Genomic DNA, 14,968 nt, shown 5'->3' on the forward strand with positions numbered 1-14,968 from the left:
CCATAGGTGGTGCGAGGCGTTGGGATGAGCCCCTAGTGCGAAAACAACTGTGTTGAAAGAGTCAGGAGCACAGTATTTACTGATGGGGGGGACGGTGAGATCACATCGGGGGGGTACTGTATCTCTCTTTCAAAATAAGAGCCATGCATTTTAGCACAGTGAACAGATAATCAAAACAAAGTAAAAAAAAATAACAACAACAAAAAACACCATGGAAAAAATAATAATATTATAATAATATTTTATAGATTTTTTATTTACAATTCTTCTCGAAATAATGGCGAGAGGGGGAGTTAAAACAATTGAATAAACAGAAAAGGACAGACTCATCACACATTTCAGTACACTTTGTACTCTATGTAGAAATCAACTCAGAATAGTGATGTTGGCACTCATATATCCTGGATCTGTCCTTCCATGGCAAAGTCAGCCAACCAAAGCAAGCACCAGCTTTCACATGTTCAGCTTCCATGTTCAATCAGATCCATCTCTTCTGTGGCGATGATCTTGTTTTCAACAACACACATATTCACCATATACATTCTCATCCTGATACAGGCATGCAGATGTTTTTGTTTTAACATCATTTGAGGTTAAATGACATCACTGATACCTTGCTTTATATTGCATTAATGACACAAGACAGATACAAAACAACAACAACAACACCAACAACAACAACAAAAACAGGCAGCTCGGCATAACAGATATCCAGATACTGCTGTAGTAGTTCAAATTAGCCATCATAAAACCCAGTATTTATGAAACACCTCGTAGACTTTAGGCCATTCACTTCTTATTAGCTAAAAACAAGGTGTAAAATACCTTGCTTCACATTGATCATTTCCATAATCAATCATCGACACCAACTCCAATAAATATTTCATTTTAAATACATTCCCACTCCTGATCATGTTTGAAGTCGTACGACGGAAAAGGGCAGATCAACATGGTACAAACCCCAGCGATGAACTGTGCTTTCAGAGGGACAGACGGACAGAGGGAGTAATACATTCTTTTTTTTTTTTAAAAGAGGGAAAGTTGTCCGACAACTCCTTGTTACGTAAAGGATCTTTTTGGATGGTGACAAAAGGGTGCGGGGGGGCGCGGATGCGGTTCCACTGTGGAAATGTTATTGTGTGAAACACTCTCCTTCACTTCAAGCCTTGTGTGGTCTTTGAAATGAGCAGTTCAAGTGTCGTCGTCGTCGTCCCGCCCCCCGCCCCCCTCTCTCTCTCTATCACTCACTCTCTCTCTCTCATTCTCACTCCTCCAGGTCCAGTGTGTTGAGCTCCTCATCCAGGTCCTCTCCAGTGAAGAGGTCCTCGTCCACGGGGACGGCGTCCGTGTCCTCCTCCTCCTCCTCCTCCTCCTCCTCCTCCTCCTCCCCCTCGCCGTTCTCTGACCCGCCAGACGCCTCGCTCAGTTTGTTGTCTGAGGGGAGTGGGAGAGGTGAGGGAGGGAGGTGGGAGGAGAGAGAGGAAGGCCGCATGCCAAAAATATCAGCAGACGGACATCATTTAAATCAGCAGACCCCACGAGAGGAAATTATTTGATCAGATTTGTTTTCTATTGTGTCCACACTTCTTCCTAACATGCTCACCCAGAGAGAGAGAGAGAGAGAGAGACTTGATTGGAACCAAACAGCTCCTCATGCTTTGCAGCAAATCAGATCATACACTCAGGGTGTACTAATGTACCTCAATTTGGTTTGCACTGGGAACCCAAAGACTTTCCACAGGCCTCGTTGACAAAACTTTGTCTAATTTGTTTAAAGAGTTATGTAGGCCTTCCTACATGTACGTACACCTCTTGAAGATACACCACTCTACTCTGTATAAGCGCGCCTAAGTTGCGCATTAATAAGTCAATGCACCTGTTTACCGGATTAGTTCTCAATAATAATAATAATAATAATAATAACTTTTATTTGTATAGCATTTTTTCTGCAAACGTTGCAGCTCAAAGTGCTCCAGTCATTATATAATCATAATTGAATTATTTAGTAATTTAAAGGCAATATTTAAAATATGGATTTTTAGTCTTGACTTGAACATACTGTATTTGCTGAGGTTGCATCCCTAATGTAAACTGGCAGTGCATTCCACAATTTGGGTGCATAAAATGAGAATGCAGCCTCACCAAATCTCTTCTTTTGAACATGTGGTACACAGAGAAAACCAGCGTCAGAAGACCTGAGAGCTCTATTGGGCTGATATGCTAGCAAAAGGTCTTTCAGATATTCTGGTGCTGTGGCAGTGAGAGCTTTATAAACAAGCAGAAGGATCTTGAAATCTATTCTGAACTTAACAGAACATAACAATGTAGCAGCACAACAAATGGCAACCAGGTCCTCTCACCTTCACTGTGTTTTGCTAGCTGAGGTTTGGCTGTAAATCGGTCTGCTGTCGCCACGGTGATCCCAGCATGGTCTACCTCCTTGGGTATGAACCTGTCCACATCCACGTCCTGGACATCGTCATTATCCACTACCTGTGAGCGCAGCAAAAAGCCAGTGAATAGACTTGGCGAAGGGGAGAGAAAAGAGAAGATGGCGTGAAAAAGAGTTGGGCAATTGAAAAACAAAATAATTTTCATCCGCAAATTCACTCACTTCTCATGACATACTTTTAATGACACCCAGGCAAAGCTTCTAATACAAGTTGTACTTAAATTTAGTGTAGACTCAAATAAAATGACAGCATCACGGGCTTCAGTGACGTTTCCGCTTCACCTCAGCGAGATGTTTTAACTTGTCACGGGGCCTAAAGCCCAATTTATACTTCTGCGTAAAATCTACGCCGTAGCCTGCGTAGGCCCGGAGCCTACGCCGTAGCTTGTCGCGCACCTCTCCGAAAATGTAACTACGCGGCACACCTACGCAGACCGTAAGAACTATGATTGGTCCACATGATTCCGACTCTCTCGTAGGCCTAAATGCGGAAGCCATGACAGAAATGTAATTTACTTTTTCGGTAATTACTTATTACAGCCTTCCCATAAGGAGCGTGACTCACATTTACGAGATGTACAATCCTGTTTATTTAGAAATAAATGATTACCTGTGGCGTTTGACAGCGGATGATGATAGATATATTTAATGTAAAGTTATCTATCGACTAGCAATGTGACGGTGTAATTGCAGGGCGACGCAGACCGACCAACGCAGAAGTATAAATTGGGAGAGCCCTTGCGTAGGCTACGGTGTAGCCGCGCGTAAATTTGACGCAGAAGTATAAATTGGGCTTTAGTCGCACGAGCACGGCAGTGCAACGTGACAGCCACATGACAAAAAGGCTAGCGAGTGTATTGTCTCACATCACGCTTGTTATATCTGCCTGTAGTAGCCTTGCCATTTCTTTGGCATATTTCTGAGTCTACCTTTACGTTTTGTTTATTATGTAAGCTTACTTTGTGAATGATGTTGTCGTCGTCATCATCATCATCATCAGCCTTGGCATATTTGGTATCGTCTGCCTCTTCATCATCGTCGTCCATCGACTCGAACACTTCACGACCGCTGACCTGTCACAAGCACAGAAGACACACAAGTCAAACACCTATGAAGACAATGTGGACGGCTTAAACATCTCATAGCACTGAATATTAAGATATACAGTATATATACATTAATATATTCAGTGGTCCTATTGAATATCGTTAAAAAATATATATAAATTAGACTATGCTATCAGTTAGTGCAGCATCAGGAAAAGTATAGTACTGTCATAAAAGTAGAGTAACAACCAGATACATTTGAGTTATGTCGCCCCCCTCTGGTAGAAGGGAGGATAGCAGGTTGCTCATGCATCAGTGTATTATGTTACGGTACATGTGGTAATACGGTACATGTGGGAAAACTAGGGTTAGGGTTAGGTGCTAGGGTGCTACGGTTAGAGTTAGGGTTAGGATTAGGGGTAGGGTTAGGGTTAGGGTTAGACATGCCAGCATGTACCAAGTCACCCTAGCACCTAACCCTAACCCTAGTTTTCCCACATGTACCGTAACATACAGTGCACTGCATAAGTAATCGGGAGAGTGAAGCTTTTTTTTTTCTCCTTTCGGTTCTTGAAACCACAATAAAGTCGAGATTCTTGTATTGTCATTGCTTTACTGTCATCAGCAGTTACAATCATCAATTACATTCAAGCAAGTTCTAGTGGCAGCTATACATGCCCAAACCAAACACCCCCTGCAGCATGTTTCACAGATAAGATGGTATGCTGTAAAGAGGAATGTTTGGAGAACAAAAGGATCATCCTGTTAGATCTTAGTGGTATTTCTTACAATATTATCTGTGTGTCCTTACCTGACTCCCAGGGGCACCGTCCTTGGGTGTCTTGCTTGAGCTGAGGCGCCAGGGCTGGCTGATGTATTGATTATTACGATGTAACAACTGTGATACAATGAGTATTTAAACCATCCTTGGCCATTGTGTGATTGTCTAATGCTGATCTCAGACGCCAGAAGACGTTCATTCCGTATGCAGTTCCTTCTGTTTGTTTTTGTTTTTTCAAAACCAGTAGGACCACTGTCAATTCGGCTCCCATATCTATTAAGGTTACATACAGATCATACTGACACACAGGAGAGGGGCCTCCTAGAAAAGTTGTTGGCCTTCGTCATACCTCTTTTGTCTCCAATATTCCACCCTGTGTTTTACAGTGTCCCATCCTTGGCCTTGTGGGGCAGAAGGGGTGACGGAGCTCTTCTCCTTCTGTTCAAACTCATTGTCAACACACAACACATGGTCCCATGCTCCACCCTCCACCGGGGGGGAGTTCTGCATGTTAGCCTGTGCTAATTTCTCCTCTGCCTTTCTCCTGCCCTCCTCTGCTTCTCTCCTCAACTTCTCTAAGACTCTAATCTTCTCCTGTTCCTTAATCTCTTTTCCCTTCTCATACTCCAATTGACACTGCTTATTGTCCCTGCTCCAACTGTTATGTTCAATAATGGAGACTGAACTCAGAGCTTAGTCGGAATGTGTACTCCATTTAATCAACAACGTGTGTAACACAAAACGTAATACGGCACGTCGTAAAGTCTCAACTGTCGTAAAACTACAGACGTAACATTTCCCCCCCCCCTCACACAACCTAGGTGTGATATTCAGTCATGTAGTCACGCAAGTAATCGGGCCTGTTGCGTCCTCGAACCAGACGTGGCTCTGGTGCAGCCACAGCCACTGGTGGCGGCTCCACGCCTTGGGGCTGAGCCTGGTAGGCCGGGGTTGCTGCTTCATCCAACCGTGCGGCTGGCAAGACTGTGGAAGAGGCCACACCCAGCGCTGGGCCAGGGGGAGGCTGCACCTTACGCAGGCGGGTAGCATGCCAGCGAGTGCCGTCGGCGAGCCTAAACGAGGCCGGGCCAAGCTGCTTGCTGACCTGGACAGGGTCAGACCAAAACGACTGGAGTTTGTTGTCCCGATGAGGTCGTCGGATCCTGACCCAGTCCGACACAGCAATGACAGGTGGCCTAGCACGTCTGGCCCTGTCGAAACGATCCTTCATCAAGCGCTGGTGTTTGGTGACTGTGGCTTGAACTGGATGGACCGGGGGCTGAGCTAGTGTAGGGCGGAGCCTATCGAGAGGCAGCTGGAGCTCCCGCCCCAGCATGAGGGAGGCTGGGGAGACTCCTGTAGTGGCGTGTCGCGTGGCCCGATAATGCAACAGCGTCTGGAGGAGGCTGGTGGTGAGCGTGCACCCTTGTGCCAGGTGGGCCCTAATGCCATTTTTCAGTGTTTGGTTCAGCCGTTCCACCCCCCCGTTCGCAGCAGGGTGGTAGAACGCTGTGCGGATGTGGTGGATCCCTTTACCCACTAGATAGGAGGACAGTTCATGGGAAATCATTTGAGGACCGTTGTCAGTCGTGATCCTCTTGGGCAGGCCCCAACGTGCGAACAGAGCGTCGAGAATGTCGATCAGCACCTTTGCTGTGACCGAGCCCACAGGTGTCACCTCTGGCCACTTAGAGTGGAGGTCGTAGGTCACGACGAGAAAACGCTGGTGATGTGGTACCCCATGCAGCTCGCCGCAGATATCCAGTTGCAGGTGCTCCCAGGGTTGAGATGGCCAGTCCAACGGCTGCATGGGCGGGGGTGGGGCTGGAGCCCTGGTCTTACCACTAAGGAGACAGGCAGTGCAATCCTTGACCAGGGTTTCGAGTTCCCTGTCGATGCCTGGCCACCACACAACATCACGACAGCGCTGTTTGAGCCTGACTATGCCCAGGTGACCCTCGTGTGCCATAGCAAGGATACGCGCCCGAAGGACACCTGGGACCACAGTGCAGAACCCGCGAACGACACAGGTGTCATTCCAAACCGACAACTCCTCCCTGATCCTGGAGTAAGTGAGTAGCTCGTCAGGTACTCTTGCCGGCCACCCCTGCGTGATGTAGGTTGAGAGTGTAGAGAGGGTGGGGTCATCGGCTGAGGCATCCCGGAGCTCTTTCAGCGACACCGTCTCCTGAAGGGGTGTGTGGAGGAGCTGGACGAGGTCATGCTCAGCCTGGTCCAGTCCGGGGGTCAAGGTTGGGGCTGTGGGTGGGCTGGGGATTGAGCGTGATAGCAAGTCGGCTACCACGTTGTCTCGTCCTGGCGTGAACTGTAGCCGATAGTTGTACTGCTGCAGGCGGTCGGCCCAGCGGTGGAGGCGGAGTGGCTTGTGACCGGTGCCAGACGTGGCCAGGAGGGTGATGAGGGCCTGGTGGTCTGTCCTCACTGTGAATAAACGTCCATAGAGGTACATGTGCCAGCGCTCACATGCCCAGAGGCATGCTAGGGCCTCCCGCTCCCCCACCGAGTACTTCTGTTCCGTGGGGCTGAGAGCACGGGAGGCGAAGGCGATCGGTCTCTCCACCCCCCCTTGCAGCTGGGACATCACCGCACCAATGGCTGTGGCAGAGGCGTCGCACGTGACAAGAGTGGGGCTGGCCAGGTCGAAATGCGCCAGGACCGGTGGCGAGGTGAGTTGGGCCTTCAGGAGGCGTACGGCGTCTGAGCAGGCAGACGTCCAGAGCCAGGGCTCGTCATGCTTCAACAGCTTCCGCAGTGGTGTGGTTGTGGCCGAGTACTGTGGCAGGAAACGGAGGTAGTACGCCGTCATGCCTAGAAAGGAGGCCACCTGAGCGGCTGTGGTGGGCTCCGGGACATGATGGATGGCCTCGGTGTTCGAGTGCAGCGGGTACGTGCCATCAGCTGAGAGGCGGAACCCCACAAAGTCAATGGCTGGGGCGGCGAATACACACTTCTCACCATTGAGTGTGAGGTGATGCTTGGCCAATGCACTGAACACACTGTGGAGACGCTCGTCGTGGCTCTCGACGGTGGCCCCGTGAACCACGATGTCATCAAGATAGATGGCCACACCTGGGATCCCAGCGAAGATGGAGGCCATGATCTTTTGGAAGCAGCTGGGGGCGGAGCTTAAACCGAAAGCCATGCGTTTGTAGCGGAAAACCCCTCTGTGAGTGATGAACGCTGTGAGGTTGCGGCTCTCGGGGTGTAGTGGCACTTGGAGGTAACCCTGACGGAGGTCCAGTTTAGAGAACACGCTGGACCCGTAGAACTGGGCGGTGAGCTCCTCTATCGTTGGCAGGGGGTATTTGTCAGGGATGATGGCCTTGTTTACCGCTCTCAGATCCACGCAGATGCGCAGCCCCCCAGACTTCTTCTTCGCCACCACCAGGTTGGAGATCCAAGGCGATGCATTCACCTGCTCAATGATGTCGCTATCGAGCATGCTCTGTAGTTGAGAGGAGATGTCATCGCGGAGAGCCAGGGGGGAGCGGCGGAGGGGCTGTATAACAGGCATCACTGTAGGATCTAACAGAGGCTGGTGGGCAAAAGTGTCGAGGCAGCCTACACCGCTGAACAGCGCAGGCCACTGTTGCTGCCAGGGGATGGAAACGGTGTGAATCTCTGAGCCAGCTGTGTCTAGCAGGGTGAAACCGAGGGCGTTGAACAGGTCGAGGCCTAACAAGTTGGTCCCGTGGCGTGCAACGTTGAACCTGAAAGCCGGCAGTGTCCTCTCCCCGTACTTCACAGGCAGCTGAAAAGAGCCCACAATGTCAATCTTAGAGTTGGCATAGCCACGCAGGGTGGTGGAGGGCAACCCCAGGGGCACATGGGAGAAGAACTGTGTATAGGTCGTCAAGTTCACACTGTGGCTCCAGTGTCTAGGAGGAGCGGCAGAGTGACATCACCAACCATCAACGAGCATGTTTTGAATGGCGCTCGTCCTGAGCTGACATTATGGATGACTGTGGTAGGTGACTGGGAAGCTCTAGCTGGGGCAGACCTGCAGACCTTGTGAAAGTGGTTTAGTCTCCCGCAGTTGGAGCAGGTTTTACCACGGGCTGGGCATGTCTGAGCTCTTGAATTGTGTGCAGAAGAGCCGCAATTCCCACACGGCTGGTGTGGCTGGTCGCGTGACCGAGAGGCCAGTAAAATGCTCTCCCCGCCGCTGGTTGCACTCACGTGGAGGAGGGGCACCTGTAGGCTGTGCGCGCCCTCTGCCGGTGAGCTGGGAGAGGCTGAAAAACTAACTGCACATTCTAAAGCTGTTTCAACCTGGGCCGCCATGTTCAGAGCTGCTGATAATGTAAGTTCATCATTTTCCAGTAACAGTTTTTCCCTAATCTTGTCACAGTTCGTGTGTAAGATGAGTTGGTCTCTTATCATTTCGTTCTGTAATGTCCCGAACTTGCATACGCTCGCCAAACCCCGCAGATCAGCCACATACTGTGTCACTGTCTCACCTGTTCGTTGGTGTCTTCGTCTGAATATGACGCGGCGGAGAAGAGCGCTTTGTGGAGGGGCGAAGTGTTGCTTCAATAGTTCCACAGCGTCTGTGTATCTCGCCGCAGGGCCGAGAGTTTCAAACACGCGCTGACCCTCCGCTCCCAGGCAGTGCCGCAACAGCTCATATTTCCTCTTGTCTGATACATCCTCCAAGCCGGCAGCTAGGATGTATGTTTCGAAAGAGGAAATCCAGCGGCCCCACGGAATCGGTGGTTCTGCCGGGACTGCTAGGAAAGGAGGGGGTGTTGATAGAGAACAATCAGCCATCCTCGTCGCCAATGTTATGTTCAATAATGGAGACTGAACTCAGAGCTTAGTCGGAACGTGTACTCCATTTAATCAACAACGTGTGTAACACAAAACGTAATACGGCACGTCGTAAAGTCTCAACTGTCGTAAAACTACAGACGTAACACCAACTACGTAACGTGCCTAGTGTGGCAGTGACTCGGTCAACTTTAACGATTGAAGCATCTTCTTGTCGATAATGATGTTATGAATCAATCTATAGAGGATAGTCGTGATCTTAAATGCGTTGTGTCATCTCTGGATAGATCAGGTGTGCAGCTAACACGAAGTGACATGGATATTCAAAACACGGGTCGTAATGATCACTCAGGTTGATTAAACAGAAGGAACTGCATACGGAATGAACGTCTTCTGGCATCTGAGATCAGCATTAGACAATCACACAATGGCCAAGGATGGTTTAAATGCTCATTGTATCACAGTTGTTACATCGTAATAATCAACACATCAGCCAGCCCTGGCGCCTCAGCTCACGCAAGACACCCAAGGTCGGTGCCCCTGGGAATCAGATAAGGTCTTCTCTAAACATGCCAGACAATATCAGAACCGTGTGATCCTGTACTGACACACAGATTATATTGTAAGAAATACCACTAAGATGTAACAGGATGATCCTTTTGTTCTACAAACATTCCTCTTGCAATCATTCTGGTCCATGCTAATATTCATCGTATCTGTCAACAATACTTTTTTCCAGACCTCTGCAGACTTTTTAGGTACTTATTTTTGTGCAAATTGTAAGCTGACCATCTTTTTTGAGGATAACTAGTGGTTTGCCCCTTGCAGTGAAGCGTCTGTAGTTTTGTTGGTGACATTCTGTGGATGGTAGTCTCTGACACATTCACACCTACCTCCTGGAGAGTGTTCCCGATCTGTGGACAGTTGTTCTACCTCCTGGAGAGTGTTCCTGATCTGTGGACAGTTGTTCTACCTCCTGGAGAGTGTTCCCGATCTGTGGACAGTTGTTCTACCTCCTGGAGAGTGTTCCCGATCTGTGGACAGTTGTTCTACCTCCTGGAGAGTGTTCCCGATCTGTGGACAGTTGTTCTACCTCCTGGAGAGTGTTCCCGATCTGTGGACAGTTGTTCTACCTCCTGGAGAGTGTTCCCGATCTGTGGACAGTTGTTCTACCTCCTGGAGAGTGTTCCCGATCTGTGGGACAGTTGTTTTGGGGTCTTTCTTAATTATGGTGAGCATTCTTTGGTCATCCACTGTGGAAGTCTTCTTTGGCCTCCCAGCCCGATTGCGATTGCTGAGCTCACCAGTGCTATGTTTCTGATTGTTTTGGGGGGGAATTTTCAGCCTATAATGGCTTCCTTCACTTTCACTGACACCTCTTTGGTTGTTATGTTGACAGACACCAACAGCAAATTCAACGTTTTTACAATCAATACTACACATTGACAGCTCTTAGGCCTGCACAAATGATGTGACGGAACACACCTGACTTACGAGAAACACCTGTCAAGCCAATATTGTCCCATTACTTTTGGGTACCCTAAAATAGCAGGACTATGCATAAAACGGGTTGTAATTTCTGAATGACGAAACCAATATGTACACGAATACCATCAAATAAAAGCTGAGAGTCTCTACTTTAACCTCATAGTAATGAAGTAAAGTAGTAGTGTTTGATTTTGGAATGTAGAGTCAAAAGAAGAAACAATGCTTCACTGTCCCAATACTTTTGCAGGGCACTGCATATCAAAGCACTGTGCTCCATTCAAGATCTTTTTCTCAAGATCTTTCAAATGAAATAACCAAAAGCATTGTTACATCGAACAGTAACACTCACCCCCAGTGACCTGCCCGCTTTGAAATCGGCCTTTTTCCTCTCCATGTCCTGCTCGTCTTTAGCCACCCTCTCTTGCCTTTTTCTTTTCTTCCAAGCCAGGAAGGTTTCCAAAGTGATGCGGGTCACATTTTGGTCCGAGGGCAGATCGCTACCAAAACAGATAGGTACTGTTGCTGTATGACACAATACAACTTAAATGCATCACATTAGGACAATTAAGTAAAACGACAAAGACAACATACACACAAAATACACTTATATACACAAATATACAATTCTATGACTCAAGGTGCAACCTTTCTTCGAATCTGTTAATTATCGCTAAATCAACATTTACAGGAGGCTGCAATCCGTAACTGGACCCTCTAAATCAAAAATCAGATTAAAAGACCCGAACTACCCACTGTACATACTTTGTGTTTTGTCCCCCGCCCCCACCTGTGGTGTATGTCCCCACCTGTCCTACCCGCTGTACATACCTGATGTTTTGTTGTATTGTTCTTCCCATGATGGATGTATTTTTATCTTGTAGATAGTAATAGTTATTTGTCTGTATTATCTTGTAGATAGTACTAGTTTGTTTTGTCGGTCTTACATGTAACGATGAATTGAGAATCAAGGACCCCAATTGAAATAAGCCAGTGGCTTTCTTGGGTTTTTATCCTGTTAGTTGACCTTGTATGTAATATGTACTTTCATGTACCTACTTCTGCAAATCTTCTAATAAAGTTTTCAATCAATCAATCAATCAAAAGTTAAATCAACCTCGTTCTCGATCAGCTCCTCCAGCGATATCTCCTCTTCCTCCTTCTCTTCCTTGTTCTTGTCCTTCTTGAGCACAAAGCCGGCCGGGAGAGCGTGGCGGTACATACAGTTCTCTCCTCCACCAGGACACACCCAAAGCCATATTTGTTGTTCTCTATGGCATCCAGGAAGTGTTTGCAAACCTTTGGGGGGAGGGGGGGGGGGGGTGAAGTAATATGTTGGTCAACTGTATAGGGTCCCCTCTTGAAGGAGCACATATATTGTTACGATATGCACCAGGAGCCGCATTTGAGTGTTTGTGCGTACAATTTGAGTTTGAGTTTGAGCTTTCTTTTTTTCGGCCTCTCCGTGTTTCTTGTTCACGACTTCCTCCAGCTTCTTCTCATCCCAGTTCTCCATGGTATCTAGACAGCAGGATTTCAAACAGGGAGACATTCAGAACCATTGCAACTATCACAGTCCAGAAAAGCAATTGAGTTCAAACCTATTGATATAGTATATCAGTCATAACATGATTTACAGCCAAGCCGAAGCTCAACAGACATGAGTTAGCGACTACTGCTTTACCTTTCTCCAGGTCTTCATCTCTGCCATCAATGCACACACTACGCTTTTCACATTTCCTCTCGAGCGTCAGGTCATGGGAAAACGTGCACTTATCCCCCTTAGTGCACTGGCCTTGTTTGAAGAAGGCCCAGAGCACCGACTTGGGATCCACACCTGACAACAAGAATAAAGACGCAGGTCGAAAATGAACAACTTACTCTACGAGTGAAATGATGCATCACTGACTGCATGAGAAGGAGACTGTCATTGTGTAGTAGTTTCTCAAGCTATACACATGGTTGTAAGTGACTATAAGTGACCTTGTTTGAATTACAAAATAATGAATTGGACTTGTTCTAAATTCTAAATAAAAAGTTCTACATTGAACTCTATTCATTCACTTTACTTTTACTAGGCTAATACCTCCTGATACCTTTGCTGACTTTCTGGGCTGCGACCACTGGTTTGAACAGCTCATTCAACTCCTCAAGCTCCTTCTTCTTGTCAGTTTTCTTATTCTTATCACCCTCAGCAGCTGCAACCTATAACAAGGAGATGTAGACCAAATGATTGACTACCAGTTCACTAGACCAACAGGTAGATCACAGCCTTTTATTTATTTTTTATTTTGGAGGGGTTAGGGTTAGGGTTAGGTTTAATCAATGTACGCACAAAGTTTGTGATCCCACCTGTCTTGCATTTTGCTGTCCATACTTGACTTGATGAGTAACAGTTTTGATTAACTTCTGTTGTTTGGCTCCCTTTTTGTTTTTCAGTCCAAATGTCTTGTCCTGGTGGATTTAGACCAACAGACAGCAGGACAGTTGAGGGCAAAATTATTAGCCCTCCTTGGGAAATCAGACCAAACCCTTGATTTCTCCATGGAAATGACCATGAACAACAAGTGTTTGTAGTGTCTTTGTTTCCGAAAAAATAAAGAAAAAATGTCCACTAAGTTTGTTTGTTTATTGATGCACTGAGTTGAAACAAGAAACGGCAAAAATGAAACGTCCAAAACGATTAGCCCCCTGGCCATTAATAATCAATAGTGTACCCTTTCTGAGTCACAACTGACAACAACCTCTTAGAGTAGTTCTTTACTAGGTTGGCACAGGTGTCTTGAGGGATTTTGGCCCGTTCTTCCATTGCAAATTGTTCCAGCTAGTCATGGACATTCACCCGCCACAGATTCTCAATAGGATTGAGGTCTGGGCTCGGTGCGGGCCACTCCAGGACCTTGGTTTTGGTGTCCTTTAGGAACTGTTGGACCAATTTTGATGTATGCTTTGGGTCATTGTCTTGTTGGAAGACACAGTGACGACCTAAGCCTAGACTAAGAGCAGATTTCTTCATAATATCCCTCAAAATGTCAACACAGTACGTATAGCCTTCCCCCTTATCATGAGCCTCCACTATCTTCTTTCTGAGCTCAAGACTGATTTCCTTTGTCTTTGGCATGGTGAGTAAGAGTAACGTTTTATCAATGCTGCAAACACTGGGAAGAATGTTAGGAAAATGTTCCATAATTCCTGGGGGGGGGGGTTATAGCCTACTTTTGGCCTCAACTGTATAAAGAATACCTATCTAGGCTATCATCACCATCTTCATCTTCACCATCAATATAGCTTTACAGTATGATCTGACACATTTGAGTAGGGGGACACATTACAACAGATACATTAGTCTAATTTCCAGGGACAAATAGCTTAACCAAATGAAACTAGTACACGTAGAAAGTTGTCATAATGTTAATAATGTCAGCTTTCAAGCTACTCTGTTTTGGCATAATAATGTTAGCAAGCAGCTACGAGCTACAGTCTCAGAGACCTTTCTGTTTTATCCGTTGCCTTGTATCGAAAAAGTACTATAATAATAATAACATAGTTATCTAGTTTGCTAGTAGTACAGTAGCCTAGGTGGGTAACTAGGAGGTATTCCATCAACGTCGCTAAAGGAAGATCTAGGCTTATTTCGCTAAGTCTCGCGAAACTTAAAAAAATAAAAAAAAACTAGGCTTATTCTGATCAATCTCGCGAGATTTATCAAAATAAGCCTAGATTTTCCTTTAGCGACGTTGATGGAATACCCCCCTGGTTGTCTTTGGCTGGATAGACAGCAGCTCGCTTATCTAGCAAAACACAATGGAGGTTCCCTGAACGGATCCCCACTTACCTCGATAATCTTCTCCTTCTTCTTCTCTTGGGTTTTCTTACTACCTGCTGCAGCTTGAGCCGGTTTCTTCGGAGGCATATCGGTTGAAAAATGTAAAAAGAATCGAATCCAAGCTCAGTTTTTTTGGTTAGCTAATGTGATGAATTGTTGAATTAGCAATATTGGCCGCGTTCGTAAATTCGCTGTGAGAGCGCCGGAGCGTCCACGTGACTGCCTCTTGTCCAATCAAATTACTTGGTCACTTTACGACGTTGAACCCAGTGTGCGCTCTGGCGAATTTACGAATGCGGCCAGAGTTGAGTTCAGCTCAGCTGCAGATCCTGCCAGAGGTGGACAGATGTGTGTGATTTGGTTCTTACATTAATGATACTGACTCCAAACATCAATGATTTCAAATAGCCTGATTATAAAGATTCTATATATTTTGTTATGTTTTCCATTATTTCATGATAACCTCACTTTCAGGGTGTGAGAAAGTTTCCCCTTCATCAAAGAGTGAGTCCTCATTGTCAGAGCTCACTTTATATTTTCATCAGTCTCACCTGAGACACCTTTTCCTCAATCTAACTAAACAGTCT

General features: G+C 46.7%; 1 protein-coding gene across 1 annotated transcript; it reads right to left on the reverse strand.

Annotated features, from left to right (window-relative positions):
* Positions 1-1,264: 1,264 nt before the first annotated feature.
* Positions 1,265-14,468, reverse strand: zc3h15 (zinc finger CCCH-type containing 15; the record flags this gene model as incomplete). The annotated part of the gene is given in 12 exon segments (XM_080535780.1): positions 1,265-1,434; positions 2,361-2,493; positions 3,412-3,525; positions 10,908-11,036; positions 11,038-11,055; positions 11,673-11,809; positions 11,812-11,854; positions 11,979-12,076; positions 12,240-12,392; positions 12,652-12,760; positions 12,908-13,009; positions 14,391-14,468. Coding segments are annotated over 12 exon segments (1,284 nt in total).
* Between the last annotated feature and the right edge of the window lie 500 nt (positions 14,469-14,968).

Source organism: Nansenia antarctica (assembly GCF_963989245.1).
Source record: "Nansenia antarctica genome assembly, chromosome: 7".
NCBI classification, from domain to species: Eukaryota; Metazoa; Chordata; class Actinopteri; order Argentiniformes; family Microstomatidae; genus Nansenia; species Nansenia antarctica.